At 47.8% G+C, this 13563-nt stretch overlaps 1 protein-coding gene across 1 annotated transcript in view; it reads left to right on the plus strand.

Annotated features, from left to right (window-relative positions):
* Nucleotides 1-224: 224 nt before the first annotated feature.
* The window catches only part of DLEC1 (DLEC1 cilia and flagella associated protein), a gene marked incomplete at its 5' end in the record, with an annotated part of 41875 nt that continues 28536 nt past the window's right edge, over nt 225-13563 (plus strand). The window contains 6 exons of the mRNA XM_081160787.1: nt 225-623; nt 1822-1972; nt 8138-8248; nt 9854-10053; nt 10281-10501; nt 10723-10801. Of these exons, the coding sequence (XP_081016913.1) occupies nt 225-623; nt 1822-1972; nt 8138-8248; nt 9854-10053; nt 10281-10501; nt 10723-10801 (1161 nt within the window). The remainder of the gene's footprint in view (nt 624-1821; nt 1973-8137; nt 8249-9853; nt 10054-10280; nt 10502-10722; nt 10802-13563) is intronic.

The raw sequence follows: 13563 nt of genomic DNA on the forward strand, positions 1-13563 counted from the left end.
GGACGGATGGGGATGGGTGGCTGGGCGCCGGGCTTTGCAATCAGGCCCTCCTGGCTGCGTCAGGGGGCCCTTTCTCCACGGAGCGCACCTGAACACAGGCGACGCTGATGACGCACTATTTATGACGGTGACGACACCGGTGACGCCGTGGAAGACCGAGGCACAGCGGAAAAGGCGGGGCCAGGAGCGGAAGTGCGGCCGGAGTGAGCCGCGTCTCAGTTGCCATGGAGACCGGACGAGCCCGGGACAGCTGTTCCGCCAAGTCTGGCTCCTGCGGGTTTGCGGGCGCAGCGTGGACCCCAGCGCAGCGCCCGTCCGGGGCGCGCACCTCCAGCCAGCCCGCCTTGCTGCCCTCGCTCGTCTACCCCGAGGCCTTCCACTACGGCTGCGGGAGCCGGCCGCGCCGCCTCTCGCCGCCCGCGCTCCCGCCGCTGCCCGAGCCGCACCTGCTGCGCCCGCGCCCCACCTCCCTGCGCACCCAAGAGATCTCGCACCTGCTCACCGCGGTCTTCCGCAATTTGTACACGGCCGAGGTGTTCGGCGACGAAGTGAGCACAAGCTTGATCAAGGCCCGCGGCAGCGAGGATGCGCTGCACGAGGAGTTCGTGGACGAGCTGCAGCAGGTAAGGCGGCCCCGCGGCCCCCTCGCCGTTCCTCGCGGTGCTCCCCCGGGCGCCTGAGGACAGCGCTGGGGACCCAGGGCGCGCCCCAGAAAGCTGGGCTCCCGCAGTACTCCGCTGCTCCACCCGTGTGAGCACCCGTCGGGTGCCCGCGCTGTTCCAGGCGCTGTTCCAGGCACCGGAGACTCAGCTGGAAAGAGCTAATTCCCTGGCGCAGTGTTCCCCACATTCTAGTGGAAGGACACTCTAAACACACACTTACACAAATACACGTATACTACCCACAGAAGGCCTATATCTGTAACACCCATCTTTATTTCTCTGCACACGTGTACACATTACATACAGACATACCTCGGAGGTATTGCGGTTTGGCTCCAGGTCACCATAATAAAGCGAGTATGCAACAAAGCGAGAGCTAATCTTTTTGCTGGCCGAAGGCCTTGCCTTCAGTTTGTGAAAAACACACCTGTGAAGGGCAATAAGGCGAATTGCAATAAAGTGAGGTATGCCTGTATTGTATATATAAATAAAATGACTGGGATAGATAGAATAATTGTTCCCAGGAGATAAAACTAAAAGTCACCCCCCCTCGGGGTGCTGCCTTTGTGTCTCAAACTACAATCTTAACCGGGGTATTCATGCCCAGATTTTAGGAGGCATTCCCAGCCTCTGGAACAGCAGCTCTACTTCTTCATCTGTGCAAGGCCAAAAGCAGCCAACCTGAGTCCTCTCTGCTGGGCCTGACTGCTGACCACACTGCTCGTAACGGGGGCTCAGCTGAGCGCTTTCAAGCAGCTGAGGTCAACTCCACCGGGCTGGCAGCTGGAGGCTGTGTGCTCACTAAGCTCCCTGCAGCTCAGTAGCAAGTCCTTTGAAGGGCGATCTGGGTGGCACAGCCCTTTGTCCACCACGGTGGTGTGCCAACTTGTATTTGGTACTTCAGAGTTTTGATGGCGGCTCTCTTTACTGTGAAGTCAGGAGACGGATTTTCCAACTTGCCTCTGTTACTGACTCTCCTATGAAATCTTTAAGTCATTTTCCTCCACGGGCCTCAGTTTTCACACATGTCAGGTTGGACCTGATGGTCTCCATAGTTCTGTGACTGTTCTATGCTTTGCGGGAAGCCCTGATGCTGGGGTGAGGTTGAGTAAAGCTATGTGATCTCATACGTCTGTGCATTTGGTCATCCACCTGCCAGATTCGGAAGCTGTATAAGCAGCGGTTGGATGAGTTTGAAATGTTGGAGAGACACATCATTCAGGCCAATGCACGGGCCCTTGCGGAGAAAGAGCGGGCCATGCACCAGGCCAGAGTCAATGTCCTCGAACCCTTCATCAAGATGCCCCCAGGTGTGTACAAAGGACTCCCGTGTGCCTTTCATTCTGACTCCCCAGCTGTGAGTATATTACTGTATTTGCTCCACTGCTCACTTTCTGGTCTTTATCTGAACATTTGGACAGCAAGTTACAGATGTAATGTTTCATTACCACAAAACACTCTAGTGTGTGTGTCTCCAAACCAGGGACACTCTCCTACATAACCCTCGCACAACCCTCCAAGCCAAGAAATCAGCATTGGTGCAATATTAACCTCCAGTTCACAGATCCCATTCACATCTCACCAGCTGGCCCACACTGGCTCTCTCTGCTCTCTGGTCCAGGATCCTGTCTAGGAAGTCATGGTGGATATAATTGTCACGTCTCTTTTATTAGACTTTTCCTTTGGAACAGTTCTCTGATCTTTTCCTGCCTTTCATGTTCTTGACAGCTTATTTTTTCCAATTTTTTTTTTATTGTGGTAAAATGCACATAATGTAAAATTTACCTTCTTACCATTTTTAAGTGTACAGTTCAGTGGTTGGGGTAAATACATTCTAATGTATAACCACCACTGTCATGCATCTCCATAACTCTTTTCATCTAGTAAAACTGAAACTGTATACCTATTAAACAATAACTCCCTATATCCCCCTACCACAGCCCCTAGCAACCAGCATTCTATTCTCTGCTGGGATGTTGACTGCACCTCTGTGATAAGAAGCAGTAATCAGCAATCAGAGCACAGATCCTGGATTTTTGGAGAACCAGGGTCCTTTTAGTTCACCCAGGTTCCCACAAACTGTATGCAGGTTGCCCCAGAAACATGAGCACAGATGCCTGCTCTGGGACTGGAGATCAGGGCTGGGTAAGTACTACGGTGCTAGGAGCTGAAGTTAACCACAATTTACTGTTCCAAGTTTTTCCCTGAAGTTATAAGCCTTAGACTCCAGAGTCCCAAGTTAGTTAACATTAGACAGGCTCTGCCAGTCCAGGCAGAGAGACAGATTTTTGGTGCTCCCTACTCCATGTTGTCCCAGAGCCCCCTCTCTTGACAGTTCTTGGCAGGCCTCTCATTCTGCACAGTGGTTCTAATGTTTGTCATGACCAGACCCAGACTCCTTTTTGGCAGCACCACCACGTAAATTATGCTGTGCTCTTCCCACCGGGGCACATCAGGAGGCATAAGTGATGTTAATCTTGATCACCTGGTCAGGTTGGTGTCTGCTGGGAGTTCTCCACGTTAAACTCTCCAAGTTAAATTGTAATTTATTAGTATTTTGCAGAGAGGCATTCTCAGATTTTACCAATATCCTGTTCCTCATCAAAGCTCCATCACCACTCCCCCAGCACTCACTGAGAACTCTTTCTCTGTCGGCCACCTCTATGGTGACACTTCCTTTAATCAATGTATTCGTTAAAGGAATTGTGCTATCTTTCCTATAGACATGTCCACAGTCTGCTTTGGCTGATTTCAACATGTTTACCGTGTTCTTATGATTTCATATTTCCTGCAACTCAGTAATTCGTTCTAGGGCCTTAATGAGGTTTAGGTTCCATTTTGGAGGGTATCAGGCAAGACTGCTTCATAGGTGGTGCTGTGTGCTTCCTGTAGGAGGTACATGGTGTCTGATGTCTCTCTTTTCATGATGCTGGCAGCCTTCGCCTGGATCTGTTATTTCATTGGGGGTTGTAGATTATAATGAAATGCTAATGGTACTGGAATACTTCCATAAAGAGAAACTTTTCAGCAACTACTGTGATTACCCCAGGGTATGAGCAGGATTAATTCTTTCCCCTTATTTGCCAGCTTTTAAAATAATGAGTCAGTCCCCTGGCATCTTTCAAACACGACTAATGAGGTTTATTTAGTTTGTTTTCAGTACCATTATGAACTCATGGATTTCATAACTACAATTATATTTATTATCCTATTGATGCTCCCCAGCTGTCCCATCTTTGACCACTTGGAGCCTTTTCGAGTTGACTCCTAACTCTTGAACACAACACGTCTTTGATGACTTCCTTGCCTTCTGGAATGGTCAGAAGGCTCATCTTGTGTGTTTATTGCCCCAGACCTGGAATCAGCCATTTCTCTAAGAAGCCCTGGTTCCTTGTATTTTCCCCCAAAACTTTGATCTATCTTCCTGTGTCCCTGAAAATCATTATTTTCCCGTGCAGTAGGCAGAAGGGACAGTGCTCTTAGGGTTGGGAGAGCTGACATATCTGTGGCCTAGAGGCAGGAAGAAGTGAAAGATATAGTGGTTTAGAAAGGCACTACACTTACGGGCTGCTCTTAGGGACCAGATGCTGCCTAAGATGAATCCGTCCAGTGATTCTGTGAGGTAGGTTTCTCTCCATTTTATAGGTGTAGGAACTAAACTCAGAGAGAATCAAGTAACTTCCCTAAATCCCCGCAGCTCAGAAGGGCTGGGACCCAGAGTTGAACTTGAGTGTGTCTGCTGCCAGAGCCCATCTCTTTCTTCTATCAGGAGGAGGAGGAGGGATCGTTGACCAGGCGCAGTGTCACACTAGGCTAGAGAACTTCCCTTAGGGTGTGGCTCTGAGCATGAGGACCTGTCCTTTGCCAGGCCTGCCACCTCTGAGGCTCAGGTCCCATGAGATAGTAGATACTCAGCACAGGTTCCATATCTCCTCCTGCTCCCCCCACACACAGCAGAGCCATGGAGCTGCCAGAATATTTCCCTCAGCCATGCAATTATTTATTTACTTAAATATGTTTTCTTGATTTTAGAGAGAGAGAGAGGGGGAGAGGGAGAGAGAGATAGAAATATCAATGAGAGAGAAGCATCCATCCGCTGCCTCCTGCAGGCCCCCTACTGGGGATTGAGGCTGCAGCTCAGGCAAGTGCCCTGACAGGGAATGGCTCCAGTGACGTCCTGGTGCACGGGACTACCGGGCCTCAGCCAACTGGGCCACACCCACCAGGCACAACCATGGATTTAGGCAGAGATTTTTGGTAGCAGATTCTCAGGAGGTTTTATTAGTTGCCTGATATCCCTGAGCCTTGGGAGTCAGACACTGTCCCTGTGTCCCTGTCTTTGGTGGGATTCTTTTGGCTAGAGATCAGGGGAGATTAAATAATTGGTTGTTGTGGGGGGTTTTTAATGAAAGTGTAATAAAATATTGAGAACCAGGAAACGAACATCAGTCATAAGAATTTTTCAATGACCTTAATTTTTTTCTTTTTGCTCAAGATAATATTAAGTGATAATCAGACATTTCCGGCTCTGGTTTCTCAGCCTTCTGCTGGTAATGCTTCTCTCTTTTATTTCAAAAGTAGCAGAAGTAGAGCCCTTAATCCAGTTCCCTGGACACACCTCTGGTCCCTTCTCAGGGGCAAGGTGATGTAAGAATCTTTTTTTAATCTTGACCTAAGGATGTATTTTCATTCACTTTAGAGAGAGAGAAAGGGGGAGAGAGGGGGCAGAGAAAGGGAGCATCGATGTGAGAGAGAAACATTGCTCAGTTTCCCCTACCCTCAACCCCCACTCCCTGAACACACCCCAACCAGGGATTGAACCCACAACCTAGGTATGTGCCCTGACCGGGAATCAAACCCACAACCTTTTGGTGTACAGGATGACACTCTAACCACTGAGTCACACTGGCCAGGGCAACCAAGAACCTCTTTTAATGTAGATGACTGATGGAGAGGACATTTCCCTGAAACTTTTCTTGAGGCACAGAGGCAGCCTTCCTCTGTTTGCTAATACAGACGTCACAGGGTGTAAAGCATACATAAATGTCTCCCAGACAGAGGGAGAAAGATCAGATTTCTGCAGAACATCTTGTGCTTTCATTCCCTTCCCTTCCTGGTAAACTGTCCAAATCATCTCTGGTGGACTGGGTGAGCCAACCCCCTGCAGAGGGAGCCATGCTCAGGAGCATAGAGTCAATGCAGGAAGCCCACCCTTCCCAGGTGGGCAAGGATGGTCACAAGGCAAGTGCAGGGTTTTCCAAGGCTCACGTGGTACATAGTCCAGGCCTGACATGGAGAGAGACTTTCCAAACACCAGATAAGCAAACTGCTCCCTGCATCTGCAGACATAACATCTATCCACCCACACCCCGGGGGATGACTGCGGAGAGAATGGTATCAGATAAGAGGGTACATTTCCTTCCCACATGGCCTTTGCTCTTTGTATGAAAGTTTGATCTTGTGATGTTTCAAATAGGCCATCACCAAAGTCTTTGAGAGCTGGACTAGGCTGTGTCAACTTGGCATTGCTGCCGCTCCCTGCTGAGTTCTGTGTTGCAAAGGAGAGCCTAGGGAGTGCATCTTCTAGAATGTACCTTTCCCCGGTGGTTCCAGGATAGGCCACTGATGAGAGGCCCTTGGTGCGTTTTGGAAGGGAAGCCACTATTCTCAAGAAGCAGTAGCAGACCGATGACTGGGCAGCTGTGAATTTCACAGCAGCTTCCAGATAACTTCTCAAGAACCCAGCCTCAGGGCTGCTGGCTGAATCTGTTAATGACAGTTCCCTGGCTTTCTCTCTCCCACTCCATAACCCCCTGCATTCAAACCAACCCTTTATATATGACATATGTAGAGTAATTTCTGCTTTCCTCATCAAGCCCTGACTATTACAGTAACTAGGCCAAATCTCAAAATCCCCAAATTAACATATGATAGGAAAAACATGTCTTCTTCACTTGTCTCTCCTATACCCTTGGTTATAGGAACCTCCAAAAGGAGAGGCCATTTAAAATCACCATGTTGGCCCAGCTGGGCGTGGCTCAGCAGTTGAGCATCGACCTAGGATCCAGGAGATCGAGGTTCGATCCCCTGTCAGGGCACATGCCCGGGTTGTGGGCTCCATCCCCAGTAGGGGGTGTGCAGGAGGCAGCCGATCAATGACTCTCATCATTGATGTTTCTCTCTCTCTCTCCCTCTCCCTTGCTCTCTCTGAAGTCAATAAAGATTTTTTTTTTTTAAATCACCATGTTTGTTAGTAGAGCAAGCAACAAAGTTTGAAAACTTCCAAATCTTCCATTCATCCTGTTTATTCCTTAATTTTTATCAATGTATTAATATACATGGTTTGAGAAAGTCGAATAGGAAAGCTTTAGTGAAATATAAAAAGCCTCCACCCATGAATGTCATTATAAATTTGTCCAAACCCTTAGCATGTACAGCACCAAGAGTGAACCATATATGAGCTGTGGACTTTGGGTGATAATATTGTGTCAGTTATAACGTATGCACCACTTCAGCGGGGGACTTTGATAATGTGGAGGTTATGTATGTGGGGAGGGGGGTAAAGAGTACATGGGAAATCTCTACCTTCTCCTCAGTTTTCTGAGAACCTAAAACTTCTCTAAACATAAAGTCCATTGAAAAAAAATGTTCCACCTCACCTCTCCCAACCTCAGTCCATTTGCTAACATGGCCATTTCTAGCTTCTGGACATTTCTAAATATTAACTACTCTTAACTACTACTACTTGGCTCATCAGCCATAAATAGTAATCATTGACTTCCCACTCTATTAAATAAGATTTTCTCTCTCATGTGTCTATGGGTCATTTGGGGGTTGGATGATCTAGGTTGGGCTTGGACAGCTGGACCAGCTTCAAGCTGTGGGTCTGGCAGAACTTGGCTCCTTGCTGCAGGTTGGCCTCAGGTCTGCTCCACGTAGATTCATGCTGGGGTCCAAGATGAAGGGGCAGGAGCTTTTCTCAGGAGCAGGGAAGCTCTTCTCATCATGATGGCAAAGGCTCAAGAGGGAAAAAGCTCAGCTGTACAAGCACATTTCAAACCCCTGCCAACATCTCATTACCCAAGTCGTATCGGTCACATGGCTAAAGTCAAGGGTGAAGTGTGCTCTGCCTATAGTAGCAGAAGCCACATGGCAAAGGACCTCTGAATATGAGACGACTGAAGAATTGTGGCCGTTTATTTAATCTACCATACTTCTCTTGATGCTGTTTTGTTACAGGCCTCTCTGTAACAATATTTTAGCTCAAATAGTACACAACACAGCCTTGCCCAATGGCTGTCCTTTGTAAGTGCCTCGTAAACTTGCTGATTCGTTTCTCAAATCTCAGAATTACCACAGGGCTCTGAGAAAGAATTTTCTTAGATGGTTTAGGCTCAGAGGGTGAAGGAAGTTTGGGTGTGGCTTCTTCAACGTCCGCCTGACTTGAAACACCTGTCCTCCTTCCTTCCACGTAGTGAAGACAGTCTTCAGATGGTGTGTGGACAACGAGTTGCTCCAGAGACATCATTTGATCTGCCCCAACGATTACTACAACGACCCAGTGCCATTTTGCTCCGCACCTAAAGGTAATGCTTCTGTATTCTCTCAGAGCCTGCGATACCGTCCCAGGGACGCTCGTTAGCAGCAGGACCACCTTTGCTGCCATGTCCTTGTTCATAGGGTCCCCTCGCCCTTTTCTTTAATTTTGATAGTGACTATTGGGAGCATGCCACGTCCTCACTAGCTCCCTGACACCTGCAAGAAAAAAGTCTCAACTCCTCAATGTGGAACATGATGCTTATGTCAGCTGCTCAACGCCAAGAGAGGAAAACATTTAGAAATGTATTTGAATGAACCATAGTACAAAATCAAATACGAAAACCATATGTATTTCAGTGAAGACCTAGATAAGCAAGGGAGCAAGTTCCTGATGGAGTCAGCATGGCCCTGGGGGTTTTCCCCTACCCCATACAGGAGGACCAGGACAACTTTTTGCCCTCTGAGTATGGAGGGAAGGTTGGGTAGGAAGGCAGAGAAGGGTGTGTGTGTGTGTGAGAGAGAGAGAGAACGATTGGGCTAGTTTCCTGTTATATGGGAGCTATAATCTTCCGAGAATGAGTGGGGTGGGAAGCTAGATTGTGGGGCCTTAAGCAGGGAGGTATTTGGAGGAGTCATTGTGCGGATTTTGTGGCCAAACATCACGATGGCCTACTGGTGCCAGGCTCGGAAGAAGAGCTCTCCAGCAGCTCTGGTCTCTGAGCCTCTGCTGATCTCTGGGGCTTTGGAGCTGAGAAGGCGCTTGGGGTGGGAGGATTGGGATCCAGAGAGCTGAGCACGCTGAGGCAGGGAGAATCGTAGAGAAAGGAGGCCAGCAAGAGGTAGCACCATCAAGTGTCGTGGGACACCTAGCCTCTCAGTAGTTTAAAGTGAGGTGCAAACCCACTATCTTATGCAGGTATAGAAGGATGGAGTTAACCAGTATTGAGGATTTATCAGGCGTTGTGCTAAGAAATGTGCGTTGGAGCCAGTTTCATTGTGTTCTTGCTAGCAATGAATGTTCTCATTTAACTTTTCTGGCATGATCTTAAAGGTATAAAAAGCCAATATAAACTTTGGTTCCTGTGTGAGCTTTTAAGAAGCATGTTCACCTACGGGGTATGTGAAAATGCGTGTGTGGATGACAGTGGTCTACTCATGTTCTTTGACCGTGTTTATCAACAGACATTTTGTTGTTGTTGTTAATCTGCACCTGAAGATATTTTTTCCATTGATTTTTTTTTTTTTTTTTAGAGAGAGTGGGAGGAAGGGGGGCAGAGAAAGGAGCATCGATGTGAGAGAGACACATTGATTGGTTGCCTCCCGCATGCACCCCAGTAGGGGCTGGGGATCGAACCTGCAACCCAGGTACGTGCCCTTCGCTGGGAATCGAACCCACAACCCCTTTGGTTCGAGGCCAATGCTCTAACCGCTGAGCCACACCGGCCAGGGCAACAACAGACATTTTAACACTCAAGTCCCAAGTCTCAAGTACATAAAATAAGGTCCAGTAGTCATTTATGCTGAAGGGCACGTACATCTGGTAGTAAATGTGAAAGTTTGGGACAAAATATCAAGTGGTTTATTTAGTCATCTGAGATACGCCCACCTTCACACCTTGGTGGGGAACTTGGTTTGTTTCCTTGGTGCCATAGGCAACTTAGACCCTGGGTATTTAAAACTGACGTTCAGTTGTGAGAGGCGTTCCATCCAAAAGAAAGAAGTGACCAAGAAGCTTGAGGCTTCATGCAGGAAGGCTCTCACTGAGCCTGAAGATGAGGCGGACTGCACTGTGGACAGCCTGACATGGGACTCCTCTTTAAAGGCCAAACGCAGGAGCAAAGAAACTGCCAAGGTTAGTGCAGGCCTGTGCACAGTGGTGTGTGTGTGGGGGGGTGGGCAGGGGGGACGGGAGATGACGAGGGGAAGGAGTTCCAGGGGACACAAGAAGCTGTGCTAAATCCACAGCAAAGTCGAGGAGAGTTGGCAGTGGCCACCTGTGGGTCATGCCATTGGCCAAGGTGTCAACACACACAGCCCCTCTGCCTGGCAGTGACTCTATGCTTTTTCTGTGTTTCACAGACAGCAAGCCCACCAAGGAATAGAAGCTGGATGAACCACTTAAGCATGTCACAGAGGAAACTGGAGCGGCTCCTCCTTGCGAGGATGCAGCGCCGGAACTGCTTCCTGAGAAACCCGCGGTTTTTCCCTCCCAACACTGCCCACGGCGGCAGGTCCCTCGTCTTCCCCCCCAGGAGGCCGGCGCTGCCGGGGGCGCCCCGGAGCCGAGAGCCGGACCAGAGGTGTGTCTTTCCCTGACTCGTGCTCAGAAAACCTAACGGGAAGATGTTTAAAACATGCAGTCCGCAGTAAAATTATTCTGCAACCTGTCGACAAAAGCCAGCCAGTGACATACTGCAAAGTCCCGTGACGGCGCGGTGTGTTGGTCTCGCAGGCGTCAGCCACTGTGGCATTTCCCCGCGTGGGTGGAACTGACGGCCTTTCTCCCGCTCTGCCCCCGCAGCTGCACTGACACCCCGGTGTTCGTCTCTGAGCCACCAGTCGCATTTTTCACAGATTACGAAATTGGATCAGTTTATGAGGTAGAAATCTTATTTCTTTACATATCCTACTCCATCTGCTTCCTTATTTTTTAAAAAGTCTTTGATATGGAATTCTAAAACCATTCACAAGGGGAGGAAAAGACTACAATGAACCCTGTGTGCCCACCACCCAGCTTCAACAGTTAACTCCAGTCTGCAAATGGGATTTCATCTCTCACCACACAATTTCTTTGTATGTGTGTGTGTGTGTATGTGTGTCTGTCTATGTGCACATGTGTACATTGGAATATTTTAAAGAAAAGCCGAGACATCATGTCATTGTTCAGGTAATACTTCAGTATCTCTAACAGCTAAGAACTTTTAAAAAAATAACCATTATCACACCCAGTGATATTAATGATGATTCTTTAATATCAGTTAAAAACCATCCATATCTGATTTTCCTCCATTTGGTTTTTTTTAAGTCAATTTACAGTTTGTTTCTTTGAATCAGAATTCAAATATTGCATCTGGCCCTGGCCAGTTTTCTCAGTGGTTAGAGCATCGGCCTGTGGACTGAAGGGTCCTGGGTTCAATTCCCACCAAGGGCACGTAGCTCAGTTGCAGGCTCGATCCCCGGTCAGGGCATGTGTGGGAGGTAACCAGTCAGTGTTTCTCTCTCACGTCAGTGTTTCTATCTCCCTTCCTCTTTCTCTAAAATCAATTTTTAACGTATTTTTTAAAAAAGAATTACAAATGTAGTTACAAAATAATCATGGGGATGTAAAGTACAGCATAGGGAATATATACAGTCAATACTGTAAGAACTATGTATGGTGCCAGGTGGGTACTGGAAATATTGGGGGGACCACTTTGTAAATTATGTAACTGTCTAACCACTATGCTGTACACCTGAACTAATAGAACATAATATTGAAAATCGATTGTAATAGAAAAATTTTTTTAATTTCTCTTTTTGGCAAGAATCCTCTTTGGTGGGGCTGTGCATCTCATTGTAGACATTGGGAGGCGCATGCCAGCTGCCTCTCCCATTATCAGTGATGCAGGGCTGCAGGGGTTGTGAGCCCAGTCCATCCTTTATCAGGTCCTTATCAACCTTTCACTTAATGGCTTCAGTAGCCTTAAATTATTGTTGCCTAGATCCATTTTTTTTTTTAAATTAGGGGTTACCAAATGGTGATTTCTAATTCTATTAATTAGCTGTGATTTCCTGTTTTAAAAACAGCTTTTCCTCTAACTTCTATTCCTGTCCCCTCTTCCTTGTACTCTCGGTACCCCTATAGGTAACTATTTCATTAGTTTGGGTTCTTCCATTGTTTCTTTTTGGAATCATGAGCAAATAGGTAGATCTCTTTGAACCCCCCTCCTCGCTGTCCTCTGCGCCTTGCTCTTTTCACTTAACGGCATATCCAGGGGTTCCTGCAAGAACATCGTGTAGAGACCCGCCTCATCCCTTTTTCCCAGTTTCCTTCTTCATTTAACGCTAGCCTCCCACCAGCCTGGGCAATCAGGTCAAGAGCAAGCGTAGCGGTCGCCAGCCCTGCTCACCCCATGCAGAGACACCTGCTGGCCTAATCACGACAACCCCTCCACGTACACGTGGACTGCACTTGGCAGTTTAAAGGGTGCTCCTTGCAAATCCATAATTCCAACACGTAAGTTCTAAATGCTAAACGTTAAATCATTTTATTTACCTCTTGAACTTACTAGTTATATGTTATCTTTTGGGCTTCTGTGTCTGGTTATCACATTTCAAAGACAGTTGGGGAAGCTGGCAAAAACTCAAGAGAAAGGGAGACAATTTCGGTTGGGGAGTGATAGGGCAAAGGGGGAGCTGCCTGGGGCCCCATGAAAGACAGTCGTATGCGGGACTGGAAGGCGTCAGCTGTGGGCGCTGGTGGGTGAGATGAATGCAGTCTGCTGAACATGCTCCCTCTGTCGTTGCCCCATTGTCTGCTGCTCATCCCTTGCAGCTTGTTTCATTGTCACTTCTCTGGAAGGTCACCCTGACCTTTCTTGACTGGATTAAATGTCCTGCTTGCAGCCTCTTTTTGTACCACTGGCTCTTTTGTGGCACAATTTTATACTTATCTTCCCCACTAGAGTGTAAGTAAGCCCAACAAGGGCAAGGCTTATTTCTAGGTTTGTGTTGTCATTTATTTCATTACCGGTGCCCTCCGTAAATAAGTGCCAGCTGAATTCATGAATAGTTGAATATAGGTCTACCTCCCGGTCTTGCCTCCCCCTGAGTAAGGTAAATCAAGAGTCAATGAAAGGTGTGTGTGTGTGTATGCTGGTTGTCAGTATACAGCTGTAGCCATGTGCCAGAGAGCCAACACGACTTCTCCATGTGGCCTCGGCTTCCTTACAGAATGACCACCTCTGGGTGATCAGACTGTACACGGCAGCTCAGAGCTTCTCAGTAAGTATCCTAGCAAGCGAGATGGAGGTTGCATCACTTTTTATGACCTAACCTTGGAGGTTACGTAGTAGAGAAAGTCACTACTTCCCCTGCATGTTATAGGTTACAAGTGAGTCACTAAGGTTGGCCCAGATTCCAGGGGAAGATAAATAGAACTCACCTCTCAGTGGGAGGGGTGTCCAAGAATATGTGGACTCGTTTTAAAACTGGTGCAGGTGATAGTTAATAGCAACCAGCCCAGCCTAGAGGAGGCCCAAAGGCTCTAGGACAGGTTGACTTACAAGAGTGACATTGATAAGAGGCCCTGATAGGTCTGGACATCAAAAGAAGTCATAAATTTGGAGATGTTTATGCTACATACATACCTTATAAAGAATCA

Source organism: Miniopterus schreibersii, assembly GCF_964146895.1.
Source record: "Miniopterus schreibersii genome assembly, chromosome: 15".
Lineage (NCBI taxonomy): Eukaryota > Metazoa > Chordata > Mammalia > Chiroptera > Miniopteridae > Miniopterus > Miniopterus schreibersii.